This window comes from Mercenaria mercenaria, chromosome 12, assembly GCF_021730395.1.
Source record: "Mercenaria mercenaria strain notata chromosome 12, MADL_Memer_1, whole genome shotgun sequence".
Lineage (NCBI taxonomy): Eukaryota > Metazoa > Mollusca > Bivalvia > Venerida > Veneridae > Mercenaria > Mercenaria mercenaria.
The window spans coordinates 9598519-9620410 of record NC_069372.1 but is presented as its reverse complement, the minus strand read 5'-3'; the positions used below and the strand labels follow the sequence as shown (position 1 = coordinate 9620410).

At 34.8% G+C, this 21892-nt stretch overlaps 1 protein-coding gene across 2 annotated transcripts; it reads right to left on the bottom strand.

Moving 5' to 3' along the window:
* Nucleotides 1–1842: 1842 nt before the first annotated feature.
* LOC123533669 (uncharacterized) lies at nt 1843–21619 on the bottom strand. 2 transcript variants are annotated; one of them, XM_053519149.1, is made up of 7 exons: nt 21488–21619; nt 18243–18387; nt 13502–13758; nt 12048–12160; nt 8687–10461; nt 5741–5793; nt 1843–2697 (listed from the first exon to the last, which is right to left on the bottom strand). In XM_053519149.1, the coding sequence occupies exons 1-7, from the start codon at nt 21503–21505 to the stop codon at nt 2494–2496; spliced, it is 2565 nt and encodes an 854-aa protein (XP_053375124.1). In that variant the 5' UTR covers nt 21506–21619; the 3' UTR covers nt 1843–2493. The 2 variants fall into 2 exon arrangements, with proteins under 2 accessions (XP_053375124.1, XP_045171355.2); XM_045315420.2 differs by lacking the exon at nt 5741–5793.
* Between the last annotated feature and the right edge of the window lie 273 nt (nt 21620–21892).

The window sequence follows — 21892 nt, the reverse complement described above, 5'->3', positions numbered from 1 at the left end:
GTACCCAAAAGTCATGAAACCTGACGTTTGAGGTTATCAACACGTGTTGGATTTCGGAGCATTTGCCTTAACCTGCTTACGAACAAAAATTACTAAGATTGAAACCATTTTGACGAAATGTATGCTAGTTTTATGTAGTTTGTCCTATTCGGCCATCGTAACACGCCGGAATAAAATGACCTCAGGCAATCTAAAATGAAAATGTGTTGTTGTTTTTTTAAAGCCAATTTGGAAAAACAAGGAAGGATGCGATTCCATAACTGTACACGTGTGTGATGCAAATCTCTATGAATAATAATAATAATAATGATAATAATAATAATAATACGTGTCAGCTCAAATTTTGACGATACAATAACATCCACTTGTTCGCTACATGTTTAAAGCTACTTTCCATAAAACAAATTAATTTCGTTCCATAAAAAACGTTCTTTTTGTACGTGTTCAAATGTATACTGAAGCAGTGAAAAGTAATCGTGTTTTCAAAAAATTCGGTAGGATACCATGAAACCAACAAGCAGTTACAAAATAGTACATTAACCTCGGCACATGCGCAGACGTCTATTTCCGGGTGTAAACAATGCCTTAAGAAACCGTGACCGAAACCTTTTAACGATTCTGTGGAAAAATAATAAATACTTTGTAAACCAAAACATACAAATTGCGATCAAATCATCTTGCCGCAATGTGCGGTCGCCATTGTTTGTTTTTATCCTGGGAATTTTTGACGTATGTGAAAACCGACGAAAATAAGTTTCGGTGCTCTACGAAATAAAAAGATTGTTATTTGCGTAGTCTGAAACCGCAAATAGAAGATATAAATTACATTGAAGGTAATTATAAGAATCCAGATTTAGGATTAACAAGTACATTTTTAATTTTTTGCACGTGCACGACTAAAATTATGTGAAAATTATGCTATTCCGTATTTTATACCGCTGACGCTTAATGCAGTCCTGTATCTACGCGTGAAAGTAAGAAATTGCAATCTTTGGGGTTTTTTTTTTTGGGGGGGGGGGGTAGACCTGTCAAGCAGTTCAGATATGAGATAAACGTATAGGGTAATTTAGGGTAATTCTGCAATATTCAAAAGTTGTTAAATTACCTCTTTGACCTTTTTTTTTTGCCTCCAAGGCATGCATCACGAAAATTTAAACTGGAACTGCTTTTTTGCAAAATTTTAACCAATTAAAATGATAGATATAGTGTGCATTTTATGCTAATTTTAGGCGATTCGTTTTAATAAGTAAAAAAATCCCAAGTGAATAGAAGATGTAATTAGCCGTATTTTATTATTTGAATTTAAATAAAGTATCTCAGTACAACATGTATATCTTGTGTGATGTTTTTCTGTGAATCGTATGTACAGTGAGCACATAACTTGCTTGCATACAGGACAGGGTTTTCCCATGTTTTTTGCCAGTACTAGAAAATGGCTCACGCGCTGTAATCTGTGAATGAATGCGTAAATTCATACGCTGCCATAATAAAATATTGCCTAAAGAAAAAGATTTGATTTACTTTATTTCTTCTATTATCCGAAGAATACGGCATGCAAGAAAAAGAATCTTAACACGACTGAATGTGCGGACGGAAATATCTGATACACTTTTGCACCCGAGAGCCAGATATTTCCATCTCGACCTTCAACCAGTGAAAGTTTCTTTTAATACATGTATTAGATTTGGCAAGTTGGTTCTACGAAGAATAAGTAAGCACAAAATCGACGTGATCGCAAAACAGACTTGTCATTGTTTGTACAGAAATAAGTTATCATTTTATTAAAAGCGATCGAACGCTTTCTCGTACATTTCTCACATAAAAGTTTTTAGGGTTTTCACGGGTCCGCGGATTACAAATAACATTTATTCTTTAAAAACTTGTATATAATTTTACCTTCTGATATTTCCTCGATTTAAAATGTCTTTTCAATGTACTACATACTGCATATGCCGCTAAGGAATAATTTGTTCAGAATACGTTATTTTCATTCACGTCTTTTACTTCACTGTCTATGTTACATACTATGAACAGAGTTTTTAAATTGTCATGTTCGAGGTCAATATGTTACACTAGCTATAGCTAAAAATATTATCCTCTTTAAATGAACCTTTATATTATTATAACCATTATTATTATTATCCTTATCATTATACATATTATTATCATCATTATTATTATGATTATTATTATTGTTATTTGCAGTACATTCGCTTTACACGGAAGACTAATCTATTCTAGCATACACGTTTTTCTATTTAAGACAGCGTTATCAGTTAATTAATTTAATTAATTAAATCAATTAATGATGAACTAAATGATAGTAGTCTGGTAAAAATAAGAACTCAAAGACTTGATTTTGTTTTTCTAACTCCTCAAAAAAGAGCGCAGCAAATAAAACATCAACAGAAACAACAACAACAACAGTAACAACAAAAACAAAAGAAAAAATCATATACAAGTACCTCTTGTACAACACTATCTTAACTTATTTTATCTAAATATTTTAAAGCACCATATACATGGATGTCTTGCGTAATTAAACCCAGACGGCCCGGCTCCGAACAGTTCTCCCGGAATAACGGCCGGGTAGGGGAAGTATGGATCCTGATGAGCCTCTAGACGGTGATGTGGACCTCGAGGAATCTCTAGATAGTGATGTGGACCTCGACGAGCCTCTAAATGGTGGTATACCGGCTGTAACGAAACACATACGGAGTTAAGTACAATTTATACACATTTTAGTTTTAATTTGAATAAACATTAAATAACGATGAACTCAGATTGTCTTCGCATTAAATAAAAAAGTCATCGCTACTCCTTCAAAAATACTACTACTAGTATTCATGTATAGAGTGATATTTTGTAGTTATCTTTATGATAAAAAGTATTCGAACTCTATTTCACATCGTTACAAGTGCAGCAGAAGGCATTTCTACATATTTTGAAACACCACATGTGTACTTCTAGATGATACAGGTTGGGTGCAATCTAGAGCAACAAGCTACATTAAGTTTTTACTATCGAAAATCTGTTATTGATTATTTTGTTTGTTGGTGACCCTAAATGGAAATATGCAAAGTCAGTATGATAGCGATGAGACGTTTGCCGAGTCCCCATATTAACCATACTCTCTCAGAGAGTCACTAGTAAAACCAGTAAATGTTGTATTTTTGTCTATTGATATTAGCTAAGTCCGACATGAAAATCTGTTGATCTACAGAAATATTTGGAGTCTCGATCTGGCCCCCCTTTTTTAACCAATGGAAATGCTTTTAGTTTGTATGAGGTAAAACAAAATTCATTTAACCTTCAGCCTGCTGGCGGCAAGTGATTCTGCCTTTGCGACCAGTTATGGTCTGCACTGCTCGCTATTCAGTCAGTAATTTTTCATTGACCCTCTTTGAATAATAAGTGGTATGGCCCAAATTGAATGATGAATCAGTCCATTTTAGAAATTTAGCAGGGTAAGGGTTAAAACATTTACCAACAGATTCAGTGCCATTTTAATGTATACAACCTGGTTTTCTTATACGACATGCGAAAAACTCAAAGATAATAGACAAAAGATTTATTAACCACTGTCTGTAAGACATAAATGGCCTTGACCCTGGAGTAAGCGATTGATCTATGCTATTGTACGCATACGGTAGTGTGCTGTAAGCGACTACCAAAATGATCTACAACACACACTAAACAAATTGACGACTGGTGCAAACGATGGAGAGCTTTTATCAACACCCAGAAAAAGAAGTGCACACACGTGACGTCAGAAGTTGAGATGTTAAACGACGTCAAAAATGATTCAATTGACGTGAAAATATTTTAGCCTAACAGTTGGAAGATTTCCATAGAGAATCAATAATTAGGTCAGTTTAAATATATGGAGTTCAAATGTTTGTTACTTGGCCTCGGCACGGGCAAATCCTATTTTACTTTATTAAATCATTTGCCAATAACCTCAAATAACAATTTAGTAAAATTTAAAAGCTATGTGGTAGGTCGTAGATAGGATCGTTTACACGGCAGGAAAAAGTTGTTGTAGTAACAGGCCAAAATTCTAAAATATCTGGTCAGTGCTCTGTGAAGGAAAACGATCTCCATTTCAGGATTGCATCTCTCTAGATCTGCAAAGCAATTATTTACCCAATGAGAGCTATGCAATTTTATTCTGACTCACTTATTTCGTACTAGACGATTTTTTTCATATGTGAAGGCATTTTTTTTATATTGACCTACTTTTTTTATTTTGACCTAGTTTTCCATACTGGACGACATTTTATATTTACCGACTTTTTTTAGCTACATTTTTATTTAAGCCTACGTTATATCGTGATTGACGACCTTTTCATATTGGCTCACATTTTTGTCTAGTTATCTCATAATGCGTGAATGTTTTCACAGCTCTCAACTTTATGCATTTCGGCCTAGTTTTGAAAATTTAGCATACAGTTTGTAACAATTTGTGTGCCAGAAATTTAGCAGTTGAAAATTACATAAACACAACATGTCGCATCATCTGAATATGCAAGCTTTAGAAATGTAGAAACAGGCTGCTTAAATGTAATCTAACCTAATGACAAAATATTTACACCGTATGTAAAATTGTATAATCAAGATTTGGCTCGCGTGCAGTAAGAATCAAGTTTGCATTAACCATCATATTGACATCAATATCTTCTTATTTATCTTTAGCATCAAGTGTTTTACAAATCATAACTATTTTTTTTTTGTTCTTGATGTTTTTCGATAAAGGGAAAGAAATAACTTATTACATAAATCATATTCTATCGTTGGAAGGACTACAGTGTTGAAAAAATAGAAAAAAATGCATTATATAAATCAATCTCATGATAAACTTTGTAAGACGAAATAGGAGCAAATTATTACATTATTACATACTCTTTTCCCCGTTAAGTTACACTGGTACCGGAAACGTCAATATTTTTCCATACACTGACGCCTGAATTTCATATCTGGTGCATTACGTAATTCAGTGTGTGTTGTTGCATTATATTTTTATATTTAGTTCAGTATTGTCAGTCCTATTCAGGCTATTGAACAAATTTATGATATTTACATTATATTTATACATGTAGATGCGTATGTAACAAAAATGTTGGGAAATACGCACTCGTTCTTTCGCGGAAGAACTCGTACATATTTCCCGATACAAGGCTAATAACATTAACCTATAAATATACGCTCTATACAAGTTTTGAACGGGGTGCTTTTATTATCTTGATACGTGTTTCACGGTTCTACGCCAATCAATTCTAAAAATAAATCCGATCACGTGTCACAACTTTTGACGTCACTTCACGTGCACTTCTAGAACAGACATACGCAACATACAGACGCCATTGAGAATACAACTAAACATATATCTTGCTGGGTTTTTGTTTTTGGTTTTGGTTTAACGCCGTTTTTTAATAGCATTTCAATTATGTAACGGCGGGTAGTGGGCAGTTGACCTAACCAGTGTTCCTGGATTATGTACCAGTACAAAGCTGTCACCAACTTCACCACATGAATCAGGTAGACGACGAATGATTTTAGACAATGTCTATTATCAATTCCACACGTAGAAAATAAGCCCCGGCCTTTGTGTTTAAAGTATCCGAAAAGTTGTACATCAAATTCATTTTTTTCCTCATAGATTCTAGGTCCGAGAATTTAAACATTTGCAAGACATGGACAATATACAAATTTGGGCACTATTCCAAATGGTCTCACTTACGCCGGGTCTTACTGGAGGTACGGGCGAACTCCAGGGGAAATGTAGATCTAATACTGAAAGAAACGGACTGTTTTGTTAAGATGAGTAACAACTGTTAAAACAGGCATTCTTTTATCGTAGATATTTGTTGCAACTGGTAATAACTGAGTAGGTATAATGATGATGATGATGATGATAACAATAATAATAATGATAATAATAATATTAAAAGTATTTATGGATACCTGTAAATCAGATGCTGTGTAGGCCTATTAATATTATTCTTATTTTCCATTATTTTTATCATTTTTTTTTTTTTTTATTAAAGTGTTATATTTTTTTTTTTTAAATTTGACTATCTAGGAACTTGAATTATCATTACGAGTATAAGAAATTTCAAAAGATGCACTGACAACTGATTTAACCTTTAGCCTGCTGACGGCAAGTAATGCTGCCTTTGCGACCAGTGCAAACCAAGATCAGCCTGCACATCCGTGCAGTCTGATCATGGTCTGCACTGTTCGCTATTCAGTCAGTATATTTTCAGTTAACACCCCTTCAAATCATTAATGGTATTGCCCAAATTGAATGATGGACCAGTCCATTATATATACATGTATATAGAAATTTAGCAGGGTAAGGTTTAATGAAAGGTTATTACTTTGTAGAGTTCTCATGATACGAATTTAAATCGGACGTTGTATGGGAGAAATTATTTCACAACTCCTCATAATTCATAATTCGCCGGTCAGCTGTTAATCGTTGCATAGTTTAATACAGGTTTGTAATAATTTTGTATTCCATATATGCGAGACTAGATCATTAATTTTCGTGATATAACTGCAAAATGCTACAACAATGCATTTATGATTAGAAAATTTAACTATTAGCGTTTTTGTGTTATTTCCAGTTGGTTAGACTAGCCACTAGACTGATAAGATAAATTTGTCAAAAAATCAACTTTTGTTATTGTTTTATTTTATGTGACAGTGACAAATGACAGTCTGTTTTGGAGCTGATTTTAATATAATAATCGGACATAGAATATAGACTGGCTATATTCACAATTATAATAATAAAAATTGAAAAAACAATATATCATAACTCTAGGAGCTAGTCTACCTGCGGCTTATTTTGTTTCTTTTCTCGCTTATCATTATGCTATGGCTAGTGAATCATATAACAACATGTTAATTGTATATAAAATTTATATTCATTCTTTTATTTTTTAGTAAGTAATGCATGTGTATTTACTTTTTACTACTTATTGTGTATTTTTATAACAATTACTAGACCCGTATTTTTTATTTGAAAATATGAACAAATACTTTATACAGTTTCTGTAAACATAAAATTAACGAACTAATACATATTTACATAAATATACATTAGGTTTGGAATGGTACACACTCTAAACATGTATAGCTACACACATTATAAATATGTACTACATCTAAACGAGAGGGTCTTTGACCCTAAAACGCTCATTCGTGTACAAGGCTTTTAGTGTGTTTGCATAATGACATGGTACAAGTTAAGAAATTCTTCTTTGTTTGCCTAGCATTATAATTTGAGCTAAACCATGTGAAAACTAACAGGATCTATGCTGTTCGCTAACGGTTTCTCTAACTGCAGTAGGCTTTGAAAGCGAACAGCATGCATCCTGACAGCAGACTGTGCGGATGCGCAGGCTGGTCTGGATCCATGCTGGTCGCAAACGCACTATGTTGGTTTTCTATGGAGCACACATTTTTGAACCTAGGACAATAATTTTAAATAATCAACTCTGATATCACATTCCAAATATTAAGGCTCTAGTAAGCTTTGATTAAAAAAAAAACATTTTTTTCAAAGATTTTTATGTCGCACACAGGGGCATGGCCATTTTTTACTTTAGGGCAATAATTTGGAAAATTATGGTAGAGAGTCAAAGCCAAATATCTGATAGATGAAAACCTACTTTTAACCAAAGTGACCCATACATCCAATGAACCAGAACCATTTGAGAAATTTTAAAAGGGAGCTACCCAGAGAACATTTGTGTAAAGTTTCATAAAAGTCAATTCACGTGTTTTTAAGGAGATATCGTTTCAAGTAGTTGTTGATAAAACATGCCCTCTGGCGGTCATGCTTTGACGAATTAGAGTTATCTGAATATTTTTTGTGGATGATTATACGAAGACGACAATTTGTGTAAACTTATTTTAAAATCGGGCCAGCAAGTTTCACACAATCTTGGTAGAAGGTCACACAAAGGTCATTTGTGCAAAGTTATTTTAAAATTGGTCCAGCAGTTTCAAACAAGATTTTTTTTAATTACTGGTCCAGCAGTTTCAAACAAGATTTTTTTTGAATTTCCACTACATACATGTACATATATGGAAAAGTGACCACGCCCGAGGCGGCCATGTTTTTTTTTTCGAAGAATCGGTATAATTTGAAAAAATTCTGGGTAGGGGGAAACATAAGGACTATTTGTGTGAAATTATTTCAAAATCGGATCCGAGGTTAAGGAGGAGATGTCGTTTGAAGTGTTTTCTGGTTGAGCTCTGATGCCCCCTATAAGCAACCAACCGGAACCGTTTTACACTCAAGAAACATCCAGGCTAAGTTTCATCAAAGTCCATTTAGTAGTTTTGGAGGAGATGTTTAAATACCATCGTTAACGACTGACGGACGACGGACAAAGCGTGATCACAATATTTCACAATGAGCACCTTGTGCTCAGGTGGGCTAAAATCTGAAAGTATTTTCTAAATAATCGACTTTACTACTTGACATTTAATTATGAATGTGCTCTATATACACAATCTATCTGTATATTTAGTCAAAATAGATTTAGTTCCTACTTTTAAAGGTAATATACATGTATCTAAATATAAAATATTGCACATCTTTAAGGGATGTATTTATCGTATAAGCAAAAACTAATAACTATTGATCAATACAATCTATAAATAGACTTACATCTATGTGATGGCCGCCTTGGTCTTACTCGGTCGTGTGAGTAAGTTCTATCACCATGCCTTCTACGACCTCCTGTCACTCTACCACCTCGTCTTAAAGGTGGCATTCTGCCTATGTCTATCCCAGATCCAGTAAGCGATCCTTGTCCACGTCCAACATCAGGTTCTTGTCCAGGTCGACTGTGAACCCCTTGCCATCCAGTGTTCGATCCCTGCCCAAGCCCAGTTTGAGATCCTTGCCAAGGCCTCATGTGAGATCCCTGACCTTGATCAACCATACCATGTCCTCCACCGGGCATAGTATTGGCAGAACCCCATATCCATGTATCAGTGTATTCGCAGAAGAATGAAAGCGGAATGCTGTCATAGTTTACGTTTGGACAGGAAGATTGCGAAGGGACATCCCACATCTTTAGAAGAGCATCTTTATACGAATTAGCGTACTGTTGAGGTGCAGTTCGGGATACTCTGATGCCACCAGTAAAATGGCTGTCGGTAAACATAGCACCAGTTGTTCCTTTTTTTAGATATGGTTTACATGCTCTTCCGCACGAATCAAACGCTGCGATTATCGCTTCAGTTGGGTGGGATGCTGTGGGCATTTTGACTGGAATCACCGCTTTGGCTTCCGACACACCTAGTCTATTATCTAAAATTGCATATTCTTCAGCGTAACCATGATAATTGAGACCGTGGGAAACGATAGTAATTTTACCAACCGCATCTTGATTCTTTTCGCAGTTTTGGTACCTTTTTTGTATACCTGGCCTAAATAGTTCATCTTTTTGTCCAAATTGTGCATTTCTACCTTGATTATACAATGAATATTTGTCGAACTCGTGGTACTCCATCGCGCGTTTTGCCACGACCTTCACGGAAATATAGGACCATTCTTCGGAATTTTTATTAGACATTGGCTCAGACCAGCCTAGTCTTCTAGTATCAATATCATTGAGATATGATCTTCTAGGACAAACATCAAAACTGGTATCCTGTGGCAGAGGTATGCTAAAGGTAGGTGCTCGTTTTTTTCTCCCAGCTGTTCTGGCAGAACTACTTAACAGATTTGCTGTTTCTAGTTCAGCTATGGTTATAGCCCTACAACGATTTGTTCTATCATCACAGCGCAAATATCGTGAATTACCGCATGGACATTCTGGTATTGGTCGGTATCTGACTAGTCGATCTAATTCATTTAAGAATCCTAGTCGCTGCCTCCATGTACTAGCTCCACTCAATCCTGCAAAGCCAGCATTATAATCTGGGGCATGTTCTCTTCTAAATCTTGGATCGTTAGCATTGTATGGATAATCAGTTTCAGGATTTATGCCATTTCTTGTTTGATTTCGTCTAAACCACCACCAAAGCGCGTCGACAAAAGCATGATGGAGAAAAAAACTAGGGTCACGAGTGGCGAAATCTAAGCTGCTCATTGATCCGCCTATAGCGATATGGGGACCTCCATGCTGTGATTCTAAATTGGAATCTGCTGGGGCTGTCGGAAAACTTATGTTCGCGTTCCTTATTTGGTTGAGTATTCTTGCGATACCGTCCCACGTGTATAATTCTAAGTTTTGTACGTTACGTGTGAACACTCTTCCTGGGGTCAGTTGTGGCCAGTCTCGGAATGGTCCATTTCGTGGTTGACCATCTCCATTGCCAAGAAACGTTTCATGCCAAAGGACCGACTCTCTAAAGTCTATACCATTATCAAACATTGATGCCCAATATGGAAGTGTGGCCGCTGGGTCTTCACGTCGGAGGAAATATTCGAATCTTAAATATCAAAAGCACGGTATTTTGATATATAATACTGGTATAAATGCAGTTTATGATCGAAGATCGAAGACCGAACTATATCAATCTTTAACATAATGATCTATGCTAGGCTAAAGTTCTCATAACTGTTTTATTCCTGAGTTATAAACATGGAATTCACGAATTCACAAAGTCCAACATCTGTTTTGGGGTTGTATTTCATAAACAGTCTACACTGGTGTCGCTTTCCATTTTGTTTGAAATCAAGAAGTTGTTTTAATGACATTATAATTGTCAATCTATGCATATGGAAAAATCAGGCTCTCGGGTAACTGTTTAAGCGGTAACTCGACAGAGCCTCTTTACCACCAAAAACAGTTATCCCCGAGCCGGATATTCCCATATGCACCTACCACCAGTGAAATAATCCTATGATAAACAGCTTCATTATATACCTATATAAATTCTGTAAAAATACAGCCTATATTTTACAAGTAAATATGAACAGGCAGAAAAAATCCGAATTGTACCTTTTGTATTGTATGCTGCTGGACTATTTTCATTTAATATGTACGACCTGTCACAGTTCTATGAATAGCGCACACAAAACAACAAACAAAAAGGTGGAGCTATTTAATAAAATGGTCATTACAACAGCAGGATTTTGCATTCGGCTGTCGTGGATTTTCAAGGACGGATCAAACTAGGCGCTTGCGCGCCTCGTGAGATCCGGACTGGCAAAATCAACTCGAGCCGAATACAGCATCCCAGATCAAGCTACTATTATAATAACCCTATTTTATATACACTTAAGAATCTTTAAATCGTCTCATTTAAGGATTTGTCATAGGCAGAGTTTCCTACTGTGTATATTTATCATATATTTTTATCCTATATGCATAATTAATAATGTTAAGCAATGATTATTTTTGCGTTACTTGAAGCGTGACTGCAGCTCGTGAAACACGTATTCAGATTAGACTGATATTCGGATATACACTGTCCCGATAAATAACACTTATACCCATATAAGCCGCTACTCGAGAAGATAAGGGGTTACATAAATTGACTAGGATTTCCACTTAAAAAAGTTTTACTTCAGTTTACATTGCATGAACGCTTTCGTATGTGACGCAGACATGATGAAAAATGTTGATACTGGTGTTCCCTGTATCAGTCTGCCAGGGATACTTTCATACAAAAATAATTGAATGGTGTTTTGATTTTGTGGCGTAAAATCTGTTCAACAAAAAAAAAAGCGACAGCTTTTTAAAAAACATAAACTAAATTTAGAAAGATAAACTTAAAATATTTGTTTTGCAAACGCAAGCTTTTGATTTTGTATGTCACCATTTACAACATGCGTTTTACGTGCATAGGTGACAATGCCTATGCTTCAGGTATCGCAGAGGAAACAGCCAGTTGAAAATTTTAATAAGTGACTATCAAAATATTTGCATACAAGTTGCAAGAAATACATAATTGCTGTAAGCAATTTGTGTTTTTGATTTTCTAGAGTGTATTCCTAAACAAACACTTATTATGAATATGTCTGAGGTCAATAGCTCTGCTAGCATCTAATGAAATAAAAAAGATATATTTACATCCACAAATATAGCCGATGCCAAGATGCAAATGCGGGTCCAACATGGGCAGCTCTAAGATTATTACCTCGATGGTAATCTGCCAAGAAGTCGTAGACGTTAGGCGGCAAAAGCTGAAAAAAAATGCATAGTATAATGTAGAGATTACGTATGCTTTTTTTTCTTGTTGTAATACCTGCATAATCCCCGAGGGATTCTGAAGATGTCAACACAGAATGAACATGCGCTAACGCTATTCTAGCATAAACCGTGTGAAAACTAATAAATGAATACAGTGCCTGTCAACGTCATTAAATTTCCATAAAAGTGCGGGAAAGTCTGTGTTGTATTTTCACGTTGACGTCATTTTCTTTTGAATTATCCGTTTTCGGGACGTAATACGTTAACGCTTCGCGACGGGACGCGCATATATAAAACGGTGTTTTTGCAGTACGTGAGCGCGAGAATGTCTGTTAACATACGTTGACTGTCTATAAGCTAGAATTAACACTCAAACAGATAACTGTTGTTCGTAAAAATGCAAAAGTACTTAAATTTAGTTATTCTGCTCTAACTAGGGTTCGAACACGAGATCAGTAATCCGCACCATCCGACACTATATAAGGGATATTACGTGACCACCCCTGAGTTTAAAATGCGAAATATGTGCTAAATAGCAATAAAACGTATATATCTGTCTACACGTCTTGATAAAGTGCGTGTAGGTTACCGCAACTTGGGGAATCGCGATAGGGTCATATGTAAAATAGTCTTTATACAGCAAAATGTACTTAATACCACAGTATAGCATCTCCATGTATGACCTTCACTGATCGCTAAGGTTACCCTTGGTACCGACCCTGGTCTCGACCTGTAGCCAAGGGATATACCTGTAGGTCTGAGTAAGATTTGGTATATATGTCCCGAATGCTGGGTCGAATCCCGGACATGATAAAAGACATGGTCAAAATGAAAATTCGCCCCCTCTTATTATTATACCATCTTACGGACACGTTTACCGTGAATATAGTCCCGGCAAAAGAGCAGCTATATTGATTTTGAATAAAGCTAACTGTACAAGATCTATTTTCCACATTATCTTATCTAACCTAAAAATGTATATTCTTATCAAATAAATATATTGTTTTTAGGGATTTTTTTCTTATTATCGGGTTAATAAACTGCAATATTTTTGTAATCAGGTATTTATCGGATAGCATAAATATTATTCAGTTTGAGCATACGCTTTATTTTGGGTAAATATATTTGAATTAAATAAATGTATCGAAAATAGAAAAATGTAACGTTTGTCATGCCATATATGTTGAAATTACTTCTATAACAAAACAAAATAAATTATTTTATATGTAAATTCATTATGAGAAATTCTTGTCTAATCCTTATCGGATTTCATAGCCGGCATGATTCAGAAGATTGCGACCGCACGATAAATGCAATGTGAAAAGTAGCCATACCGTGTTTCGTTTCATAGCATTTACTGCTGCAAAAAAACTTCTTCGCTGCCTGTCTGACAATGTCCGTATTTCTTGCCTTGTTCGGGGTGCAAGAGCTGCTTGCCTTTTCACTCTTCCATTGGTATTGGGATAGAATGGAGCAAAGGCGTCTTGCAATGAATTCGTTAAGTAGGCAGCTTGGCGTGGCGTTAAGTCTGGTCTGCTGTGTACAAACTTTGAGCAGAACTGATTAATTGAAGTCCAAAACACCGTTCTAGCTGTTAAAGATAAAAAGAAAGAAAGTTCTGTAATAAATGTATATTATATGACACTTCCGAACTGGTTTTGCTCTTAAATGATTTGTTCTCTTTTCTTGGCCAATGTTAAAAAGATGTGGTCTCATAAATTTTTCAAGCCCTTCAACAAGGCCGTGCCATTAATTTGTTGATCTGTAGGCGTAATGATACACTGGACGGATTAACGCCTAGCTTCACATTTTGAGAAAAAAAAACAACACCAAATCATAGAAAGAAAGCGTTGTTTCACAGGAAAATTAAACAGCATACAAAACATGTAAATTACTCTACAAAACAATTGTCAGTATACTGATATATACATTGAATTCCGGAAAAAGGACTACATAAAGGGGCCACACTTTCGGACAGTTCAACGCCTTTGAAAACTGACTATTTTCAAAGAACTGTTACATATCTTCATTTTGATGTATTTGCAATAATATCCCGGTACTGAAATTTCACATCACTAGGTGGTACGAAATTTTCAGCAATTGTTATCCCCCACCGAAGGCGGAAGGATATAGTTTTGGCGTTGTCCGTCTTTCTGTCCGTCTTTTCGTCCGTCCGTTAGTTTAAACATATTTTATTGCCAATATATACATATATAAACAGATAACTACGTCAATTGTACATATAATAGGCAAAAGGGTCGACCCACAAGTTCTCGCAACATTAGTAACGGGTCTTCCCGGGTCCGTCCGTTCAGGGAAATATCTAGGAAGTGGTTTGAAATATTTAAATAAAACGTCATATGCATGTTTACCACTTTAGGTAAATGCGGTCCGTCAAAAATGCTGTTTGTTAATGAAATATTTGTGTTTTGTTGATATACTCCTAAACTTTTAGATAAAAATGTTTGTTATTTTGCAACTGAATTGCATTATCGAAGCATAACCAATACCAAATCTATGTCTCTTGTAATTGGTTGAACTCAGTATAGGTCTTTACAGATTTTATTTATATGCACAACTCTGCAGAATATGTCACATTAAAAGGTATTGACCAGTTATGCCACCAAATTCTTTTTGAAATGATTAGCGTCCTTTACAACAACTTGCTATTCTATTGCTGTTATTGTTTTTGTTGCGTTTAACGTCGCACCGACACAATTATATAGGTCATATGAAGGCTTTCCAGCTTTGATAGTGGAGGAAGACCCAGGGTACCCCTCCGTGCATTATTTCATCACGGGCGGGAACCTGGGTAGAACCTACGACTTTACCTAAGCCAGCTGAATGGCTTCCTCACATTAAGTGTCATTCATATTAACAACGGTAATTATAATTAGGGTATGTGTTGCGTCTTTTTAACATTAATAATGGAAAACTTTCTTAGTGTATGCTCGGGTTTAATGTTTATATTTCAACAATTTTTCAGCCATATGAACGACGGCAATCGGTGTGTATGTTCGGGTCTAATTAACGTCTTTTTCAGTATTTTTTTTTCACTCATAACAATGTTAACCATGAAAAGAGCGTGAGTTTTCTGGTTTAAGTCTTTTTCAACATGTCAAGTTTTTAGTCATATAAACGATAGAAATCGTGATTAGTAAGTGTGTTTTTGGATTTAACGCCTATTTCAACATTTTTCCATTATATAAACGACGGTAATTATAGTAAGAGTAGACGTCTTTTTCAAGCGTTAATAACGTTAATAATTACAAGAGTAAAGCAAAGCGTTGTAAATTTGTATTCCTAGCTCAGAATACATTACAAGTACTTCCCTCCATGGTTGTATTACCGTCGTATTGAAAGAGCTTCACTGGCTATCCATTACATATGAGCCGCACCATGAGAAAACCAGCGTAGTGCATTTGCGACCAGCATGGATCCAGACCAGACTGCGCGAATCCATACAGTTCGCTTTCAAAACCTATCGCAATTAGAAAAACCGTAAGCGAACAGCATGGATCCTGACCAGACTGCATGGATGCGCAGGCTGGTCTGAATCTATGATGGTTGCAAATGTATTCTGTTCGTGTTTTTTTTTTCATGGTGCGGCTCATACAAACATTGACATAAAAGCCCTACACGGTCATTTCCGAAGCTGATAAAGAACTCTTTAAAATCTACGTACAGTTTGCACCTTACTAAAATCTATCGGAGGCCTTACATTACTCTCTCTTATTATTTTGATTTGTCTACTTGTCACAGTTGTTAAAACGGGTGCTGTGTTTGCTGTTTAACACTCAATACATGTGGTACGAGTACAATAGATTCACTCGTTCGCTGAATAGTATCTTCGTAGCAGAAGTCCTACTTATTTCTTGAAACAAAGCTAATAACCTATATAAATATCTTATGAGCATGCTTCACTCTTTCTATGGCTAACGTTAGAGACTTTACGGGTAGATTTTAGTGTTTATTTACGTCTCATCAATGTATACACGATATAAAACATCATAATTATAATATGAATCTATACAAAAGTACATTGCCACATTAAGCAGAGTTATAAGAGACAATATGACATCAAAGACATAATTCACCTACAATGACAAACATATATAAGTGTTTTAAAAACTAAAAGGAAAACATCACTATTAATCAGTTATAAAGAAAAAATGTCTTAAAATACTGATAATAAAGTGGATTTATAAATGGGTGTTTTTTTAATGTATACAGCCTAGCAACATATTAACTTTTTGTAAGTACTTACTTTATCATAGAAATGATTAAGTTTTTTTTCTGTTCAGTTCTGCTCACATGAGTTAAAGTTAAGTTCAAATCGCCAATTATGTGTGTTCAAATCGGTCATTAAACATGTTTAAATTGTCATTAAATGTGTTCAAATCATCCATTAAATGTGTTCAAATCGTCAGTTAAATGTGTTCAAATAATCAATTAAACGTTCAAATTGTCAAAATGTGTTCAAAATATCAACTGAATAGGTTCAACACGTACACAATCACAAACGTTAGTTCTTGTTTAATATTATTAATGTCTGCAAAATTCAGTTTTCAAATCCATTAATTTATGTACACTTTATGAATCAATTTTCATTCAAGTATTGTTTAATGTACATACTCGTCAGTTACGGAGGAAATAAAATTTTAAATAAGTTTATTTTTTTTTTTGGTTTTAGATTATTATAAACTTTCTTTTATGTATAACAGTCACGACTTTAATGGGATGTAAACTTCAATCCTCGAATCATCAATTAAAGGTTTTTAACAGGAAAACCGCAAATGTTTGTTGTTTTTTTAAGTGCACTATAATATATACATATCCGTACAGTAAATGTCTCACACCTAATTGGCATGCAAAACAATTGTTTTAAGGAAGTTCTGTATGTTCAAATCAAATACGATCGTTAATATGGTTAAAAGGTAGTTCTGCATTTTTGAATCAAATAATGCTCTACAATATATAATTTTAGAGGGGACAGGAGTGTACATAGCAGATTGCTTGATTTCATTTTGCTAGACTGAGAAAAAAAATTCTGTTGGGTTTTTTTTTGTGTGTCTTTTGTTGCTTTTTTTTGCAAATGAAAAATCTACACTGAAGATTCTCATAGATTTGCTGCTTATAAATTTACGTGATTTTTAAAGTATGTCCGCGTGCACATTTTTGAGCTGTTTGCCCAGTATCAAAAAGAAACGAAATATGATTATAAATGGCGCAGACGTGAAAAATATACGTTTTAGTACGAACAGATTTATGCATTTACGAGCACCTGTGGAATAATTTGTACCTATTTCAGCCGACTGATAAGAGTATATAACTTTATATAGGGTTTCAACATTTAGCCGTACGCGTTTGAGACTTAAAAATACAATGGAGTTATTTCATATGTTAACATTTAAAATTTAGAAAAAAAAGTGTTACCATCGTTTTAAATTTCCAAGACGGGGTCAATGTTTTATTTTAGTGACAATTTAGTACGACTTTATGTCTGACTTTGAGTAGACGTAATTGTAAAATATTGCGCGTGTATACTAAAATACCCACCACAACCTAGTGACCTACTTTCTGTCCCCCACCCCCTACCCACCAAATCTGCAATGAAAGTCGTTTTGATAATACAAGTGTAATACAGCTACACTACAAGACGACAGGTGGTCAATTTAGACCCTTCCCGAATTGTTGAATTTTCACAACTTCATCTTTAAACGTATTCGGTTGTTTATAAAACATAAATAAATATCTATATCACGTTGTACTGTGCCCAGCGGTACGTTTATTCATTAAAATGTTAAGACATTAAACATACTGTCTCGGCCTAATATATATGTCTCTGTCAATTTGTAAATAAATACTCGTACTTCTCAATCTTATGTAGCAAATCATGTATAATTTCCGTCATGAACGAAAAAAAAACTTCGGAATATATTTATTCTGTGGTATGTCTTTAAATACAGTTTTTAAACTCTCGTTTTGGTGTTTGGCACGGCCCTGCGGCCCCTGTATTGATATGTGCGTAATAGCCAACAGATATAAATGAAAACATCAAAAATAAATCTTAACCTGACTGCTGTGTCAAATCGCCAGAACCTTGACATATATTCAGGTTATCCTGTAGATCTTGTGGTAAATATTCAAGGGGTTCAACCAGTGCATTGCCTTCCCTGATGTGGACAGCAGCCCATAGGAAGCTGATACACACAAATACCTGAAAGTAAAGTAGTTCGGTTGTATAACTAATGTATTGTGAAATCATTAATATTCGTGGGGGACTAATTTTCGTGGATTTCGTGGTTGAGTCAATCCACGAAATTTAATCCCAACGAACAAGTAAAATTCCTATTCGTTTTATGTTTAAAAGTTGGAATCCACGAATTCATATCTCCACGAAATTACCATTTTGAACAAAACCACGAAATTTCATGCACACGAAATTAAATGATTTTACAGTAATTATAAACAAAGTATAACCTTAGATAGTATCTAAAGATAATAATAGCATCAGAGTATGGCAATAGACGAAAACAGGAAAACATGACTATAGTGCAATAGTATCGCCACCCGTGTTACGATGATAACAACGAGGGTAGCAGTGGTTTAGTGGTTAAGGTGTCGGCCGCTTAACCCGGGGACCATGGGTTCGAACCCCACTGTGGTCATGCCCATGACTTTTCTTTTGACACCAGTACTGGTTTTTCAAGGAAGCGGACTCGAGAGTGGTTCAAATAAGCTTTAAGCTTTAATCATAATTGAGCTAAAATAGATTAGTATAAACTAAACTAACAACAACTCATTTCTTAACCTTCACCATGCTGAATTTGTAAAATGAACTGGTTGGGAAATACCAGTTATTGTTCGAAGGGGCGTTAACTGAAAATTAACTGACTGAATACCGAGCAGTGCAGACCATGATCAGCCTACACGCCTTGGTCTGCACTGGTCGCAAAGGCAGAATCACTTGCCGCCTGCAGGCTAAATGCTAAAGATAAGATATAATTTTGGTGCTTTTAGACGGTTCTTAGCCTCATTTGGACTTCTTGCAACTCCACTAGTCACTTCAAACACACAAAATAACATGCTATCCTTATACATATATAAGTACGTATACATTTTTATTGCTGCTTGCTACAGACATAAGTCGTTTTCTTTCAGTGAGCGTCAGAAAATCAAAATATTATATTGCTTCAACATCTAAACAGAACAGCCGGAGATGCATATTTATTATTATTATTATTTTAGGACATAGTACACAATACAAACAAGACAAACAAATAACTTAAATGTCACATACAAAAGTGGCAGATATTAAGAATCACCACTTAAAACAAGACATTATATAAATTAAATTTATAAAACCCCAAGTTAATAGCGTACTTTTACTTTTACTCCGTGTATGCATAATAAATATATTTGCATGCATATATATACACACATTCATACATATGCCCATACACACACACACCTAAAAGGGAAATGAATATAAAAAATGAAAATTTTTAACTATGTTCCAAATGGATAATCCATTAAGCTAAAAGCTTGTTTCTAATTGTAATTCGCCTTCCATAAAAACAGTTATTGTGTCTTATTTGAAACATTTGTAAATGCAGTAAAACACTTAGTCCTGGCGATTTAGTTTTCATTATTACCATTAGAAAAAATAAGTTTTAGTTATGATTAAATGCTCTCTTTTGTAGGGATAACGCATGTTTTTTCTACAGAATCCCGAGGGACTGGTTGGTACCCGAGTACGGTAGGGCGAGGGTACCAACAATTCCCGAGGGATTCCTAAGATGTTATAACACGAAAAGAACATGCGCTAACGCTATTATAGCATAAAACGCGTAAAACCATGTAAATGAATACATTGTCTTTCAACGCCCGTAAATTTCCATGAAATGCGCGGGAACGTCTGCGTTGTTTTTCACTTTGACGTCATTTCCTTTTGAATTATCCGTTTTCGGGCCGTTTACGCTTTGCCATGGAACGCGCATATATAAAAAGGTGTTATAACAGCACGTGAGCGCGAGAATCCCTCTGTTAAAACACGTTTTCTCTCCTGTTAAAACACCCTCAAAAAGTGACAATAACAGCAGTTTTATGCTAGAAGACAATTTAGTGTCCGAGTTTTAAAAGACTTTTTCAAACGACGCAATTTTGTTAATGAGTTTTGGGGAATGACGTTAGATTTTGTATGCAATCTCGCGGAAAGGGCATTCTGATATTATTGCACTAATGTTGTTTCTACGAAAATAAACGAACGTTTATTTCTTTGTATTCAAAAAATATTTAGCTTATGAAAATGTTTAAAAATAATAACAGCATGAAACGCAACAAAAATGTACAGATGACACATGTTGTTTTCGTTTCATAAAAATTGCAGAATCCCGAGGGATCGGTTGTTAATTATGCGTAACAGGGCCGTGCCTGTTATGTTCGCATATTTAAAAGGTGTTTTAACAGCGCGTGATCTCTTTGTTAAAACATAAGCTAACACTCTCTCTCCTAGAAAAACATCGACTGAAAACAAGAGTAGCAGTTTTTTGTAAAGGAAGAAAATAATACAATTACAAAAACAAAAATACATATAATGAACGAATTATATAACGACGAAATAAAACTTAAAACCAAAGTAACAAAGTCTAATATTATATAGCAGTGACCTTTTCAGTAAGCATCACGGGTGTCAAAATTAAGAACAATATTATTTTTGCAAAATTCACCCTTACACTTACAAAATTAGTGTTCAGGATGTAATCTCAAAATTTATATAAAAGTTTTTGATAGTTTATACTCATTTGATTTGTAGTTCGATTGTGATAGGCTGGGAGCTCCTAGAAATACCAGTACTGATTTAACTAAGGCCAACGCTCCACTTGAACATTTATACATCAATCTTTTTTTAACTTATATGTTACATCGATCTTTTTTTAACTTTGATTAACATATAACACGTTTTGCTATGTATAGAGGTTTTATCTTGAAATGTCTGTATATCTAATGCCATCAAAATATAATATCATCAGATGATAAAAACAATGAACTGAAGCATTTGTATGTTATACCTATATATTCAATTATTTTGTTAAATGTTTTCAACTCGTATATGGAATTGTAAATTAAAACAATCACACACACACAGTCCGTATATCATAATATTGTGCCTCACGAATGAAGCACTTAATAAAAACGATTTGATAATGTACTTGTGTATTTAAGCCATTTGAGAAATATATAATTCATTTTACAGATGTCTTTAATAAAGTTAAAGATATAAATGAGAAAAGCTAATACGTATAAAAGAGAAGTACCTTTATTGTCATCATCATAATCACCAAGTGAGACTATAATATTAGTACACCTCCTTAAATATCTGTTCAGTTTGTCTAATTTACCAATAAGCAGGTCATTAATGATATTCTTTTAAATCTGTCCTAACGTCATCGTTTACGTATATATTATTTTGTTTACCGTGATGCATGACTTATTATGAAACGTTATACACCAAGTTACTGGAGGCGCAACGGCATCTTAAAGCGATTATATCGCAGCAATTGTGATAATGAAATAATTTTGGTACATCATTTCTTTTCTTTTCTTTGTGTGTAACTAAAAAACATATTTCTTTCATGTCTACCCTCCCATCCCCACGCCTCCGTCACACTTAATTTCAGATCAATAACTGAAGAAACATTTGACCCAGAACTCCAAACTTA